Source organism: Nomascus leucogenys, chromosome 6 (assembly GCF_006542625.1).
Source record: "Nomascus leucogenys isolate Asia chromosome 6, Asia_NLE_v1, whole genome shotgun sequence".
Taxonomy (NCBI): domain Eukaryota; kingdom Metazoa; phylum Chordata; class Mammalia; order Primates; family Hylobatidae; genus Nomascus; species Nomascus leucogenys.
In genome coordinates this window covers 119,463,582-119,480,160 of record NC_044386.1, presented here as the reverse complement: position 1 = coordinate 119,480,160, position 16,579 = coordinate 119,463,582, and the positions used below count along the sequence as shown (strand labels likewise).

Below are 16,579 nucleotides of genomic sequence, written 5' to 3'. Positions count from 1 at the left end.
ACCCTCCCCACAAAGCACCCCACTCTGTGCTGGGCCCTTGACATCCCAGCCTCTCCCCACACCTCTTCCCAGACCACCTCCAATTCAGTTCTCAAGACCAAGGGCCTTGTCCCTTCCTTTGAGAAGCTGCCCTTCAGTGGGAGGCAGCTCCCTGGCTTTTCCTGGCTCCTCCGCCCACAGGATTCAGGCACGGCTCAGGCAGTTCTTGTTTCACCCACCCTGAGGGGCCTGTCTGTGCAGTAGGCACCCTCGGTAAATGCACAAGAAGCCTTTACTGGTGTTGCTTTTTAAAATATGGTGACTGTCATCATCTAATTCCAGTTTGCCCATCTACAAAATAGGTATAAGAAGAGACAGAGAAGGCCTAGCATACCCAAAGTTCTAGGCCGGTGCACTTGGTAAATGAGCATTATTATTACTTCTGGATGGTCGCAAAATACATGAGCTCTTCTCTTCACCCTTCTTCAGTTTCATTTCTTTAAAAAAAAAAAAAAACAGGTATGAAATGAACCTTAGAGTCATTTATGACCATGGCCCCACAGCGAGGCTAGGCAGCTTGGGACCAGGCCCGCGCCAGAGTGCAGGAGAACACGACACAAAGTGTTATTGAGGCCACCGCTGGCCAGAGCACCACCTCCTGCACGACCAGAGGGAATAAAGCCTGCTCTGTGCAGGGCCTCCTGTGCAGGGTGTCTGCCCCCTCCGAGGCCGCCAGGGCAAAGCCTGCATTCTTGCACGCGCACACACATTCACACCCAGCCGGGACGTGGCACTCACCGCCCTGGCCGGGGCCTGAGCCAGGACTGCAGATAGAGACCTGGAGCCTGTTTGCCTTGGCTGCCTTCTTTCCCTAAAGTCCTGGGGCTGGATTTCGATACGCTTGCTTAGAGCATGTTGTCCTGGACAGTGAGCTACGGGTCTCCACTCCATCGCCCTGCACAGCAGCCTCCTGAGCTCCCCCAGCTGCCCACAAGGAGGCTTTCTGCCCTGCCCCCTCACTGGCATGAGGCCCAGCTCCCCACTCTGCGCTGACTCCGGCTTTGTTCTGCAGACCTCTTCCCACCCCCACCACAGCCGACGTGGTGTCTAGGCTGCGAGGCTGCACTCTGTTCCGGGCTCTGCCCTGGGAGGTGCCCCGGGGTGGTCTGGGGCGGGCCCGGCATTCAGCAGGGTCCCTGCAACTTTGACCTCTGCCCAGTGACCTCTGGCGGGTGTAGAAGAGCTCATGCTTCAGTGAGGGGGTGGGGGGCACCCTGAGGACCCTGTCAACGTCAGCTGAACCACAGGCGTCTAGATAGACGTAAGCCGGGATGAGGGCTCAGCAGGCTGAGACAGGCCTCCACAAGAGGGCCCAGCAGGAAGTGATTTCTTCCAGAATTAGTTCAGCAAACACATGTCGTCCACTTGGAGTCACAGGGCCACCAAGATGAAGGAGACTGAGCCCTTCCCTGTGCCAGGCCAGTGCCACGGGGATGCTGGTGGGCTGGGAGCCCATCCTTATGGAACACTGCCTGGTGGGGGGGTGGCAGGCAGGGGGCAGTGCACAGACGCTTGCCATGCCCACACTGCTGTCATGTTAAGCAGCACCCAGAAAAGGGCGGGCACCAGGTCCTGCCTCTGAAGGAGGCCTTGGTGGCCTCAAGGAGAAGGCAGCTCCCTGCAAGAAGCTGGCAGAAGCAGAGGCAGCCCATGTGGTCCAGGTGACACGTGGCCTCACTTGGTGCCACAGGCCCTGGCTCTGGGTGGCACGCTCCTTTCTTTGCTGCAGGGATAGAGATACGGCCCTGCACAGTCAGAGCTGCACTTCCTCAGGAGCGGCCCCGGCCTTTCTAAGAGATTTGCTGCCCTAAGGTGCATGGGTGGGAAGTGACTGCCTGCCCGCTGTGGGTGCAGATGAGTCCAGTGCCTACCCTGTGTCTCTCCTGGAATGTGTGAAATGGAAGCACGTGACACATCCCTGTCTCCTTCCTTCAGAATTCCTACCTGGTCTTAGCGGGCCTCGCCGACGGGCTTGTGGCTGTGTTTCCCGTGGTGCGGGGCGCCCCAAAGGACAGCTGCTCCTACCTGTGCTCACACACAGCCAACAGGTCCAAGTTCAGCATCGCGGACGAAGACGCGCGGCAGAACCCCTACCCAGTGAAGGCCATGGAGGTGGTCAACAGCGGCTCCGAGGTCTGGTACAGCAATGGGCCGGGCCTCCTTGTCATCGACTGTGCCTCCCTGGAGATCTGCAGGCGGCTGGAGCCCTACGTGGCCCCCTCCGTGGTTACGTCAGTCGTGTGCAGCTCTGAGGGCAGAGGGGAGGAGGTCGTCTGGTGCCTGGACGACAAGGCCAACTCCTTGGTGATGTACCACTCCGCCACCTACCAGCTGTGTGCCCGGTACTTCTGCGGGGACCCCAACCCCCTCAGGGACGTGTTTCCCGTGCGGCCCTTGGACACGGAACCCCCGGCAGCCAGCCACACGGCCAACCCAAAGGTGCCTGAGGGGGACTCCATCGCGGACGTGAGCATCATGTACAGTGAGGAGCGGGGCACGCAGATACTGATCCACCAGGAATCACTCACCGACTACTGCTCCATGTCCTCCTACTCCTCATCCCCACCCCGCCAGGCTGCCAGGTCCCCCTCAAGCCTCCCCAGCTCTCCAGCAAGTTCTTCCAGTGTGCCTTTCTCCACCGACTGCGAGGACTCAGACATGCAACACGAGCCCAGTGCTGCCTCCGACAGGTCTGAGCATGACCTGACCCTCATGGACGGGGAGACCTTCAGCCAGCACCTGCAGGCCGTCAAGATCCTCGCCGTCAGAGACCTTATTTGGGTCCCCAGGTACGTTTCCCGAGGTGAGGGCGCCATCCAGGGCATGCCCACTGCTGCCGCTCTGGGGACAGAGCAAGGAGAGCCCCCTGGCTTCCTTAAAGGTCATGTGGGGAAGCAGGTGCTGTTCTTCCAAGAGGGTTGGTTTCCTCCATTGGGAATGGAAGTGATCGCTTTAGCAAATCTAAGAATGGCTGCACAAAAGCTTATTGCCTGCCAGAGAGCTTAAGATGCCACACAAGGAAAGCCACAGTCAACTGGGACTGAGTTTCCACTGGGAAAATTCCCCTCTGCTTTGAGGTCTGTCCCCTCCCCATAACTTAATCCCTTAGCAGAAACTGCATGTCTGTTGCCTCCCTCCCGCACCTTTCTGCACACCGGCTTCATTCCCCCGAGAGCACGGCTACCGACAAATCGCTTCCCCTTCTGGGTTTTGGTTGCTTAGGCGCGGTGGAGATGTCATCGTCATTGGTCTGGAGAAGGATTCTGGCGCCCAGCGGGGCCGAGTCATTGCCGTCTTAAAAGCCCGAGAGCTGACTCCGCATGGGTAAGACTGAGTGGCAGCTCCTTTAGGACCCCGGCAGCAGCGTGAGCACAGAAGGCCCTGCAGCCAGGTCCTGCACAGTGGCTTTGCTGCCCTTCCATTCTCCCAAATAGCGTAACCACTAACATGGCTGCAAGGCAAAGCGGAAGCAAGATGGGGGCCCCACAGACAGCTCCTAGGGGCTCTGCACTGGCCATGGCTGCCTGTTTCTGGAGTACCCAGTGCACCTGCAGATCAAGTACCCTACCTAACAAATGCCTCCAGGGCCAGAGTTCAGCTGCAGTTGACAGGCAGATGCATCTAGGTCATTGATTCACTGTTCTTCCTGCCAAGCAGGAAACCCTACCCGAGGTGTCCACCTGCCCACACAGCACCCTATGGGGACAGATGACACAGGCACACCTTGTCATCTCCAAGCCTGGGGTCTCAGCTCCTGCCCTTCCTGGGCTGAGACATGGCTCAGTACCTGTCTGTGGGTGGGTACACCCAGGATTACGCCAGTCTCCTCTGCGAAGTTACGCTGAGCAGGGTGGCCTGTCCGGGTCTACGTGGCTGCAGTGATGTGAGGCTGGCGCCAGCTGCAGCTCCCCACAGGGTTTACACTCCTCACTTTGACTACCAAGCCCTACACGGTAAATCCCCCTTACGAAAAGTCCTCAGTTCAAATGTGTGTGTGTGTGTGCGTACTTTGGAGCTCTTCCATTTCACACTAGGCCTGTTTCCCTGCAGCATGAGTTATCCCCCATCCCTCGGCAAGTGGGTTTTTATTTCATCTGGAGCATAAGAGGGTGGAGAAACTTCTCCCAAAGCAGGACAATAACCAAGGAGGCATCCATGGCAGTCGCACTCCCTTGCCTGCCAGCTTTGAACTTTTGCAGTGAGTCCTGGGCCAGTGACCCTTGCTCTGTAAGTGGTTCTGGAAGCAAGATCTGGATCTGCTCCTGAGCTGTGGCAGAGCCTGTGGATAGAAGCCTTGAACTGATGGAGGTCCCAGCTTGCAGGTCGGGCTTCTGGAGGAAATGGGTGTGCAGCACCCAGGTTAGGACCTAACGTTTAGCTGCTGTTGTTCTCCTATTCATCCCCTAAAGCCAGACCTTACCTCTTTCACGCTACGAGGAGGCTCCTCCCCTAAGGGGAGGCCCTGGCAAGGCCACACTGAGTCAGAGGTCCCTGGACATCCCAGTTTGCAGGAGCACCTCAGTGCCACGCAGGCCGCACACACGGGACACAGGGAGGAAAGGCAATTAGTATGTGCTCGGGGTGGGGCACCACCAGCGCAGGGAGGCCGCACTGTGGCCCAGAAGGAAACTTGTAGCACACCCACCCATCCTGCAAAACTGTCCACAGTTTCAAAACATGTATATAGTGATGACTTGGGGGCAGCAGGTTTTCCATTTAATATACGATCCTGTATTTCCTAAGCATGTAGAAACAGAATGAGAGAAGAATCACACTGAGCTTAGTGGCAAGGGAGTTGAGGTAAACTCGGTTGTGGGCCATTCACAAGCAGAAGTTTGGGTCAGCGGTGTTTTCTGGACGCTTTGGGAGCTGAGTCAAGGATGCATGATCTGATTGCCTCTGTGGCTTTCCAGGGAGTCCGACTATTACAGACAAAGCCTATGGACGTGAGCTCAGGCCCACAGCCCATCTTTGGACTTTAGAAAGCCTAAGCCCACAGGCTGGGCCACGGGGGAGAAGTGGAGCATCTGAGCGCACCCCAGAGAGGGCTGGCAAGCAGACACACTCCCCTGCCCTTAGCCAGCTCCGCCTTCCTCAGAAGGCACAGGGGGAGGGTCCCAGCCCCACCCAAGTGGGGACCCCTGTGAGTTTCCTCAGACCCCTTCTCTCTGCAGGGTGCTGGTGGATGCTGCTGTGGTGGCAAAGGACACTGTTGTGTGCACCTTTGAAAACGAAAACACAGAGTGGTGCCTGGCTGTCTGGAGGGGCTGGGGCGCCAGGGAGTTTGACATTTTCTACCAGTCCTACGAGGAGCTGGGCCGGCTGGAGGCTTGCACACGCAAGAGAAGGTAATTCCTGTGGAATGACTGTCACACATGCAGAGCCGGCTGGCCCCGGGCTGCAGCCTGACCCCTCTGCCATCGGCCTCTAGTTCTCCAAGGACCTAGAAGACAGATGGAGTTCTCCCCTGAGCTCCTTGCTGCTAAGAAGTGCTGAGAAGTTACCCGCCTGGCGGGGGCTCCAAGGTTCCCTGGTTCTCTGCAGCAGAGTTATCTGAATACCCCATCCCCCAACTGCTGATTTGACAGCCCCAGGGAAGACGGTGGTATCAGGCTGGGAGGGGCCTCCTCTGGCCTCCTCCATCAGTTTGCAGGAGCAGGGGTGGAGGATCCTGTTCTGAGCTGGGTCAAACAAAGCAGGGCTGGGCCTTCCTGCCATCCCCAGGTCTCAGATGGAATTACACTAGAGGCCCTCCGCTGGGAAGCGCTTGAGGTAGGGCAGGAGGGGAGCTGTGACCCCTGCCCTTTCCCCGCCAGAGACCTCAGGCTCTCGGCACATTCCACAGGCTTCTGAGTCCCTGAGGCCTGGGCCAGCTTGGGCGAGCCAAGATCAGATGTCCCTGTGTTCGGGAAGGTCTCTGTGTGGGAAAGCCCTGGAGGACCCTGGTGAGGAGCGTTGCCCCATCCAGAGAATGAATGAGTTCCTTTAAGTGCCACAGCCAGAAAGCCCAGAGACACATAGTGGGAGAGCACCAGCTTAGCCTTTCCATTCCTCTCCCCCGACAACAGGCAGGGGAAACTCAATCGCAGGACTGCAGAAAGGGCCTTGTGTTTGTAGCTTTGTCAAGTAAATTTGGACGCCGCTGGAGCACAAGCCCTGTTTGTTTGCACATAATAATCTTGTTTATCACTTAAAAAAATTCAGTAATATCTCAGCGGTCAGGCTTCTGGCTGTAAAATCACATTGTATGGGATTTATACCAAATTATGTATTTGCTAAACATTCACTCCACACGTGTACAGCAGAGTACGAAAAAGAATGTTGTCTACAGGGGATTTATGGATACAACAGCAAACATTTTATAAATTATGCACATGCATGTATTACACACGTGCACACATATATGCACACACATGTGCAAACATAGCCACTTTTTTGTCAAGAGTTACCCTCTGGGGCTCCTTAAACCAGAATGGGAGTTTGAAAAGAGATCATACTGCAGCTGAAGTTTGTTGACCCTTTTCTAAAATTAAAAAGATCAAATTTAGTATTTGCTGGATATGCAGGGAGATGAGACTCTTTTAATCTCAAAATAAACAGATTCTTTCAAGAACGAAGCTGTGGCCTCTGTCTTTCAAGCGCTTATGACCACAGCACAGGCTCAGTCCCTCCCAGACCCACTCGCTGTCTAGGGATAATGGGCAGCCCCTCCTTGCCCACTGTGCCAACATGCAGGTGGCCCCTGAGCAGCTTCCATGGGTGGAGACCCTGCTCTATCAGTCACAGGCTTGGAAAAAGCGAGTCCCCCACTTTTTTTTTTTTTTTTTTTTTTTTTACCAGCCTGGGCACCAAGTCCCAGGGGGCTGAGGGTCTGCGCTTCCTGTCTACCTCCCTGCCACTCTCTCGCCCTCATCCCACAGCAGAGTCTCTCTCAGGAGTCCCACTCTCTTTCTCCTCTCAGTCCAGTGCACCACGACTGCCCAGTTCACGCCCAGATGCAAGCCACATTCTGTCTGCCCCAGGCCCCAAGCTTTTGCTTTGGCATCACCCGAGGCCAGGCTGCTTTGCAGGCACCAAACTCACCCTCTCCTACTCCTGGAAGAGCCCAGCCCCAGGCCTCACAGAGCCAGGGGAGGGGATCTCATCACATCACAGAAATCACATAGGCCTAAAGTCCCAGCTACCCAGGAGCCAAGGCAGGAGGCTCAACTCCCTCGAGCCCGGGAGTTGGAGGTTACAGTGAGCTATGATCACATCAGCTTTCTAGCCTGGGTGACAGAGCAAGACCTGACTCTTAAAAAAAAAAAACATACAGGAAATGACTAATGAACTTGACTCCATGAAATTGAAACTTACATGGAAAATTAGTCCAAAGCCTAAAAGACTAGCAACTGAGAAAAAAAAAAATTGGAACACAAATGAGAGACAAAGACCTCACTTATCTTCATTACAGAGTTCGTAATGTCAATAAGAAACAGAAAACCCGAAAGGCAAACAGGTTAAGGGCGTGGGCAGCAATTGAATTACAAAGAAACAGACCCTTAAACATCAATGCTTGACCTCACCCAACAGCAGAGAAACAGTCTCTGTTTCTCAGTAAAATGTTGCTGGGGTGGGCCCAGCATTCAGCACGGTCCCTGCAACTTTGGCCTCTGTCCAGTGACCTCTGGCGGGTGTAGAAGAGCTCATGCTTCAGTGAGGGGGTGGGGGCACCCTGAGGACCCTGTCAACGTCAGCTGAACCACAGGCATCTCAGATAGAGGTCACTCACCACCCTCATGTTGGCAGAGGGTGGTAACCAGCCAGCATCTCCTTCGTGAACACCTACTGTCAGGCACTGTCACTGGAGACACAGTCGAGAATCTGTGTTTTTTTTGTTTTGCTTTGTGTTTGTTTTTTGAGATGGAGTCTCGCTCTGTGGCCCAGGCTGGAGCGCAATGGCGCGATCTCCGCTCACTGCAACCTCCGCCTCCCAGGTTCAAGCAATTCTCCTGCCTCAGCCTCCCAGGTAGCTGGGATTACAAGCATGCAGCACCACGCCCGGCTTATTTTTGTATTTTTAGTAGAGACGGGGTTTCACCATGTTGGCCAGGCTGGTCTCGAACTCCTGGCCTCAGGTGATCCGCCCGCCTCGTCCTCCCAAAGTGCTGGGATTACAGGTGTGAGCTACCTGGGCTGGCCGAATCTCTGCTTTTAGGAGCTCACTCCTCATAGGTAGAGTTGAAAATAAACACACAAACGAGTGAGACAGTAGAGCAGCCGGACCACCCCGTTGGGCAATTCGTGGCTTGGCCTAGGACTGTTACATTTAACTGAGGCTGGGGAGGCCTGCAGCCTGCACCAGGAGGTACAAGATGAGACTGAGGAATGGGAAGAAGGCATTCCATGGAGCTCTGAGGGCACTAGGTGCAAGGGCCTTGCACATGCAAAGACCCTGTTGTGGGATTGAGCCACTGTGTGGGAGGGACAGGAAAGCCTGGCATGGCTGGAGCCTTGAAGGAGGGGACAGTGCACACAGAATTGCAAGTGTGGGTCTCCGCGGAAGCTCCTGGCAGTTTTAAGCAGGATTACTAGATGATTTAGTCATCTTTACAGATCACTTTGCTGAACGGAGGGTGGATTAACGAGGGGGTAGTTGGAGGCTACCCCTTGGAGGGCATTCTGGCCTTATCTACCAAAATTTCAAGTGCACATACCCTCTGACCCAGCAGTTCCACTTAAGTATTCGGTCCTGAAATCTTTGTAAAAGTGCCCAAAGATACAGAAAAAGGATGTTCACTATAGCATCTCTTAGAATATGGCCCCAAACAGGAAGCAACCCGAACCTCTATCGTGAGGGAGGTCATAAAATTCCTGCACATGCAACAGTGCGATCCTCTGCAGCGTGTCAAAGAGGCAGGCAGCACTAACTGTGCTGGACTGGAATGTTCTCCAAGATATAATAAATACATCTGTTTGAAAGCAGCTTGCAGCGCAGTGTGTGTCAGGCCTCTGAGCCCAAGCCAAGCCATTGCATCCCCTGTGACTTGCACGTATATGCCCAGATGGCCTGAAGTAACTGAAGAATCACAAAAGTGAAAATGCCCTGCCCCGCCTTAACTGATGACATTCCACCACAAAAGAAGTGAAAAAGGCTGGTCCTTGCCTTAAGTGATGACATTACCTTGTGAAAGTCCTTTTCCTGGCTCATCCTGGCTCAAAAACTCCCCCACTGAGCACCTTGCAACCCCACTCCTGCCCGCCAGAGAACAAACCCCCTTTGACTGTAATTTTCCTTTACCTGCCCAAATCTTATAAAACAGCTCCACCCCTATCTCCCTTCGCTGACTCTCTTTTTGGACTCAGCCCACCTGCACCCAGGTGATTAAAAGCTTTATTGCTCACACAAAGCCTGTTTGGTGGTCTCTTTGCAAGGACGTGCATGAAATTTGGTGCCATGACTCTGATCGGGGGACCTCCCTTGGGAGATGAATCCCCTGTCCTCCTCCTCTTTGCTCAGTGAGAAAGATCCACCTACGACCTCAGGTCCTCAGACTAACCAGCCCAATAAATATCTCACCAATTTCAAATCAAGTAAGCAGCCTCTTTTTACTCTCTTCTCCAACCTCCCTCACTATCCCTCAACCTCTTTCTCCTTTCAATCTTGGTGCCACACTTCAATTTCTCCCTTCTTTTAATTTCAATTCCTTTCATTTTCTGGTAGAGACAAAGGAGACACGTTTTATCCATGGACCCAAAACTCCGGCGCCAGTCACAGACTAGGGAAGGCAGCCTTCCCTTGGTGTTTAATCATTGCAGGGACACCTCTCCGATTATTCACCCAGGTTTCAGAGGTGTCAGACCACGCAGGGATGCCTGCCTTGGTCCTTCACCCTTAGCGGCAAGTCCCGCTTTTCTGGGGAAGGGGCAAGTACCCCAACCCCTTCTCTCCGTGTCTCTACCCCTTCTCTGCCTTTCTGGGGGGCAAGAAACCCCCAACCCCTTCTCCTTCACCCTGAGCAGCAAGTCCCGCTTTTCTAGAGGAGAGGCAAGTACCCCAACCTCATATCTCTGTGCCCCAATCCCTTATTTCCATGCCCCAACCTCTTATATCTCTGTGCCCTGACCCCTTTCCCGCTTTTCTGGAGGTTAAGAACCCCTGAACTGCTTCCCTCCATGTCTTTACTCTCCCTTTTCTTTAAACTTGCCTCCTTCACTATGGGCAAACTTCCACCCTCCATTCCTCCTCCTTCTCCCTTAGCCTGTGTTCTCAAAAACTTAAACCTCTTCAACTCACACCTGACCTAAAACTTAAATGCCTTATTTTCTTCTGCAATGCTGCTTGACCCCAATACAAACTCAACAGGGGTTCCAAATAGCCAGAAAACGGCACTTTCAATTTTTCCATCCTGCAAGATCTAAATAATTCTTGTCATAAAATGGGCAAACGGTCTGAGGAGCCTGACGTCCAGGCATTCTTTTTACACATCGGTCCCTTTCTAGTCTCTGTGCCCAATGCAACTCGTCCCAAATCCTCCTTCTTTCCCTCCCACCTGTCCCCTCAGTCCCAACCCCAGGCATCGCTGAGTCTTTCTAATCTTCCTTTTCTACAGACTGATCTGACCTCTCCCCTCCTCGCCAGGCTGCTCCTCACCAGGCCGAGTTAGGTCCCAATTCTTCCTCAGCCTCCACTCCTCCACCCTATAATCCTTTTATCACCTCCCCTCCTCACACCCGGTCCGGCTTACAGTTTCGTTCCGTGACTAGCCCTCCCCCACCTGCCCAGCAATTTCCTCTTGAAAAGGTGGCTGGAGCTAAAGGCATAGTCAAGGTTAATGCTCCTTTTCCTTTAACCCAAATCAGATAGCGTTTAGGCTCTTTTTTATCAAATATAAAAATCCAGCCCAGTTCATGACTCTTTTGGCAGCAGCCCTGAGACGCTTTACAGCCCTAGACCCTAAAAGGTCAAAAGGCCGTCTTATTCTCAATATACATTTTGTTACCCAGTCTGCTCCCAACATTAAATAAAACTCCAAAAATTAAATTCCGGCCCTCAAACCCCACAACAGGACTTAATTAACCTTGCCTTCAAGGTGTACAATAATAGAAAAAAGTTGCAATTCCTTGCCTCCACTGTGAGACAAACCCCAGCCACATCTCCAGCACAAAAGAACTTCCAAACACCTGAACCCCAGCGGCCAGGCGTTCCTCCAGAACCTCCTCCCCCAGGAGCTTGCTACAAGGGCCAGAAATGTGGCCACCAGGCCAAGGAATGCCTGCAGCCCGGGATTCCTCCTAAGCCATGTCCCATCTGTGCGGGACCCCCACTGAAAATCGGACTGTCCAACTCACCTGGCAGCCACTCCCAGAGCCCCTGGAACTCTGGTCCAAGGCTCTGACTCCTTCCCAGATCTTCTCGGCTTAGCGGCTGAAGACTGACGCTGCCTGATCACGACGGAAGCCCCCTAGACCATCACGGACGCCGAGCTTCAAGTAACTCTCACAGTGGAAGGTAAGTCCGTCCCCTTCTTAATCAATATGGAGTCCACCCACTCCACATTACCTTCTTTTCAAGGGCCTGTCTCCCTTGCCTCCATAACTGTTGTGGGTATTGACGGCCAGGCTTCTAGACCTCTTAAAACTCCCCAACTCTGGTGCCAACTTAGCCAATACTCTTTTAAGCACTCCTTTTTAGTTATCCCCACCTGCCCAGTTCCCTTATTAGGCCGAGACACTTTAACTAAATTATCTGCTTCCCTGACTATTGCTGGACTACAGCTACATCTCATTGCTGCCCTTCTTCCCAATCCAAAGCCTCCTTTGCGTCCTCCTCTTGTATCCCCCACCTTAACCCCCAAGTATAAGATACTTCTACTCCCTCCTTGGTGACCGATCATGCACCCCTTACCATCTCATTAAAACCTAATCACCCTTACCCCGCTCAATGTCAGTATCCCATCCCACAGCATGCTTTGAAAGGAGTAAAGCCTGTTATCACTCGCCTGCCACAGCATGGCCTTTCAAAGCTTATAAACTCTCCTTACAATTCCCCCATTTCACCTGTCCTAAAACCAGACAAGCCTTACACGTTAGTTCAGGATCTATGCCTTATCAACCAAATTGTTTTGCCTATCCAGCCCATGGTGCCAAACCCATATACTCTCCTATCCTCAATACCTCCCTCCACAATCCATTATTCTGTTCTGGATCTCAAACATGCTTTCTTTACTATTCCTTTTCACCCTTCATCTCAGCCTCTCTTCGCTTTCACTTGGACTGACCCTGACACCCATTAGGCTCAGCAAATTACCTGGGCTGTACTGCCGCAAGGCTTCACAGACAGCTCCCATTACTTCAGTCAAGCCGAAATTTCATCCTTATCTATTACCTATCTCAGCATAATTCTCATAAAAACACACGTGCTCTCCCTGCTGATCGTGTCCGATTAATCTCCCAAAACTCAATCCCTTACAAAACAACAACTCCTTTCCTTCCTAGGCATGGTTAGTGCGGTCAGAATTCTTACACAAGGACTGGGATGGCGTCTTGTAGCCTTTTTGTCCAAACAACTTGACCTTACTGTTTTAGGCTGGCCGTCATGTCTCCGTGCAGTGGCTGCTGCTGCCCTAATACTTTTAGAGGCCCTTAAAATCACAAACTACGCTCAACTCACTCTCTACAGTTCTCATAACTTCCAAAATCTATTTTCTTCCTCACACCTGACACATATACTTTCTGCTCCCCGGCTCCTTCAGCTGTACTCACTCTTTGTTGAGTCTCCCACAATTACCAGTGTTCCTGGCCTGGACTTCAATCCAGCCTCCCACATTATTCCTGATGCCACACCTGACCCTCATGACTGCATCTCTCTGATGCACCTGACATTCACCCCATTTCCCCACATTTCCTTCTTCCCTGTTCCTCACCCTGATCACGCTTGATTTGTTGATGGCAGTTCCACCAGGCCTAATCACTGCACACCAGGAAAGGAAGGCTATGCTATAGTACAAGCCACTAGCCTGCCTCTTAGAACCTCTCATTTTCTTTCCATCGTGGAAATCTATCCTCAAGGAAATAACTTCTCAGTGTTCCATCTGCTATTCTACTACTCCTCAGGGATTATTCACGCCCCCTCCCTTCCCTACACATCAAGCTTGAAGATTTGCCCCCACCCACGACTGGCAAATTAGCTTTACTCAACATGCCCCGAGTCAGGAAACTAAAATACCTCTTGGTCTAGGTAGACACTTTCACTGGATAGGTAGAGGCCTTCCCCACAGGGTCTGAGATGGCCAGCGCGGTCATTTCTTCCCTTCTGTCAGACATCATTCCTCGGTTTGGCCTTCCCACCTCTATACAGTCCGATAGCAGACCAGCCTTTATTAGTCAAATCAGCCAAGCAGTTTTTCAGGCTCCTAGTATTCAGTGAAACCTTTATATCCCTTACAGTCCTCAGTCTTCAGGAAAGGTAGAACGGACTAAAGGTCTTTTAAAAACACACCTCACCAAGCTCAGCCACCAACTTAAAAAGGACTGGACAATACTTTTACCACTTTCCCTTCTCAGAAGTCAGACCTGTCCTCAGTATGCTACAGGGTACAGCCCATTTGAGCTCCTGTATGGACGCTCCTTTTTATTAGGCCCCAGTCTCATTCCAGACACTAGACCAACTTAGACTGTGCCCCCAAAAAACTTGTCATCCCTACTATCTTCTGTCTAGTCATACTCCTATTCACCATTCTCAACTACTCATACATGCCCTGCTCTTGTTTACACTGTCAGTTTACACTGTTTCTCCAAGCCAGCACAGCTGATATCTCCTGGTGCTATCCCCAAACTGCCACTCTTAACTCTTGAAGTAAATAAATAATCTTTGCTGGCAGGGCTATGCTGAATCTCCTTAGGCACTCTCTAATTAGGTGTCCTAGGTCCTCCCAATTCTTAGTCCTTTAATACCTGTTTTTCTCCTTCTCTTATTCTGTTTAGTTTTTCAATTCATACAAAACCGTATCCAGGCCATCACCAATAATTCTACGCGACAAATGTTTCTCCTAACAACCCCACAATATCACCCCTTACCACAAATCTTCCTTCAGCTTAATCGTTCCCACGCCACCCCAATCCCTCTTGAAGCAGCCCTGAGAAACATGGCCCATTCTCTCTCTCCATACCACCCCCCAACAATTTTTGCCGCCCCAACACTTCAACACTATTTTGTTTTATTTTTCTTATTAATATAAGAAGGCAGGAATGTCAGGCCTCTGAGCCCAAGCCAAGCTGTCCCATCCCCTGTGACTTGCACATACACATCCAGATGGCCTGAAGTAACTGAAGAATCACAAAAGTGAAAATGCCCTGCCCCGCCTTAACTGATGACATTCCACCACAAAAGAAGTGAAAAAGGCCGGTCCTTGCCTTAAGTGATGACATTACCTTGTGAAAGTCCTTTTCCTGGCTCATCCTGGCTCAAAAAGCTCCCCGACTGAGCACCTTGTGACCCCCACTCCTGCCCGCCAGAAAACAAACCCCCTTTGACTGTAATTTTCCTTTACCTGCCCAAATCTTATAAAACGGCCCCACCCCATCTCCCTTCGCTGACTTTTTTTGGACTCAGCCCGCCTGCACCCGGGTGAAATAAACAGCCTCGTTGCTGACACAAAGCCTGTTTGGTGGTCTCTTCACACGGACGCGCGTGAAAGTGTGTACTGAGTTACCATGTGCGTAAAAAGCATTGTAGAGCTCCGCCTGTATGCACAGGGAAAGTCTCCCAAAGGACACCCCAGGACGTGGTGGACACTGGTTGCCTCTGGGGAGGAGAACTGAGGGCTGGCATAGAGGAGTGAACCTTTATTTTTACTGTACACCTTCCTTCCTCTCTGCACCCCGCACTGTGTGCATGCCCTGTTATGGCGGTAATTAGGCTGGGAGGGACCTCTTCCCTGAGCCCAACAGGTGGCTCTTGGCCTTGGTCTCTAGAGGTAATGGGGAGTCCCCCTTGGTCCCCTCTCCTCTGTGGGTGTCTGATTCCATGGAGGGCAGCTCCTGGGGCAGGGCTGGGTCCCCTAACAATCCTGTCCATCTAACTTCATGGTCCTGGCTGAACCAGAACCTCTTTGGCTGTCTTTGGGATGCAGGCACAGAGCCCCAGGTGAGGTGGATGGCTACAGCAGGGGGACAGGTATGAGGGGCTGGACACGGGGCCAAGGCCAATTGGCTCTGACCCTGGTCCACCTTTGCCCTGGAATGGGGAAGGTGTGCAGCCCAGGTGCAGGGTCAAGGCCCACCCATCCCCAGGAGATGGCACCCAGGCCTCCTCCCGCCACCACACTGCACCTGAGAAAGCAGTGGCCTGATGACTGGTCACTGGCTGAGCCATCACCACCTTCCAGGGCCACTGATTGCTCAAACCTGCAGGGTCTTTGCAAGGAGCCTGCCTGGGTCGGGGAGCCTGCCAGAACCCGTCTCCTTCACAGTGCCTCCAGGGCTGGAGCATGGGCTCCTCTGCAGAAAGCACTGGGCAAGCCCTAGAGGAGACACCGTAACACAGAAACCCCCCAGTGATCAGGAAAACCTGAAACACGCCGAGAGGCAAACAGCAGGCTGCTGCCCTGGAAGGAGCCACATTTTCCAGCATGTCAGGGCCTGGGGCCTCAAAGTCTCTGGGGCCAGAGGGGGTGGGGAATGGAGAATGGAGTTGGGGTATAGGGGTCAGTTAGTTACAATAGCACTTTAACAATCACTGTGGCAGAAACTGCTAGTTGCAGCCCCTCCTGCTCAGTATCAGACCCCAGTTTTGTTGGTGCATCCTTTCCCAGCCACCTTTGCAGGTGGGGTGGCCCTGGGACTGAGCGCCAGCCAGGGGTGACTTGGATGTCATCAAGTAGGGCTTCAGGGAACTCCATCAAAGGGGGCTGAGTCACTGGAGGCCCCTTTGACCCTGCCCCTGCTTCCTCCTTCCTTGTGGGAGGGAGGGCCCCAGGAGGACCTGGGGCAGTGATGGGGGACAGTTCGCCAGCTCTGGCTGCCAACCTTCAGGCTTCATGTGACCTTATGGAAAAGGAACCCACTTCCTTGTTTAAGCCAGCATTTTTCAGCTGTCTGTGACTAGCAGCCAAATGCAGTTCCTAATATTCAGATACATTTTCCATTAGCCCAACCAGAGCACGAAGTCAGCAAGTGAGCTGGCTCTAACCAACTTCTGATTAAGTCCAGGCAGGGGGACCTAAGAACCATGGACTGGAGCGCTGTGTGCCAGGTGTGCCCCTGTTCACCTGTGCATCGTGAGAGCTGGGTGTGGCGTAGCCCACAGTTCTTCCCAAGGCAACAAACAGTCACTTTGCACCAAACCACAGTCACAGAGACGGTCCATGGTTTCATCCAAGTTACCCAAAGGCCAAAACTTAAGGTGTGGTGGCTTTGATGTCCTGCAAGTTTAAATTCCACCCTGGACAGGCTACCCCAGCTCTGCAGCCCTGGATTCTCCTCTGTCATCAACAATTCCTGATGGGATAGGCACAGGGGCTAGGAGGGCCCCCCCCAGGGCCAGGACTCCCACCTTTCC

The 16,579-nt window shown here is 52.9% G+C and overlaps 2 protein-coding genes across 5 annotated transcripts in view; one reads left to right on the top strand and one right to left on the bottom strand.

Moving 5' to 3' along the window:
• Window positions 1-6,255, top strand: part of LRRK1 (leucine rich repeat kinase 1) — a 154,050-nt gene extending 147,795 nt beyond the window's left edge. For both annotated transcript variants that reach the window (XM_030815095.1, XM_030815092.1), the window contains 3 exons: window positions 1,975-2,828; window positions 3,262-3,363; window positions 5,214-6,255. In XM_030815095.1, coding sequence (XP_030670955.1) covers window positions 1,975-2,828; window positions 3,262-3,363; window positions 5,214-5,391 — 1,134 coding nt within the window. In that variant the 3' untranslated portion in view covers window positions 5,392-6,255. The remainder of the gene's footprint in view (window positions 1-1,974; window positions 2,829-3,261; window positions 3,364-5,213) is intronic.
• Window positions 1-16,579, bottom strand: part of LOC100602507 (chondroitin sulfate synthase 1) — a 205,758-nt gene that overhangs the window by 20,199 nt on the left and 168,980 nt on the right. The gene's annotated exons all lie outside the window — the stretch shown is intronic.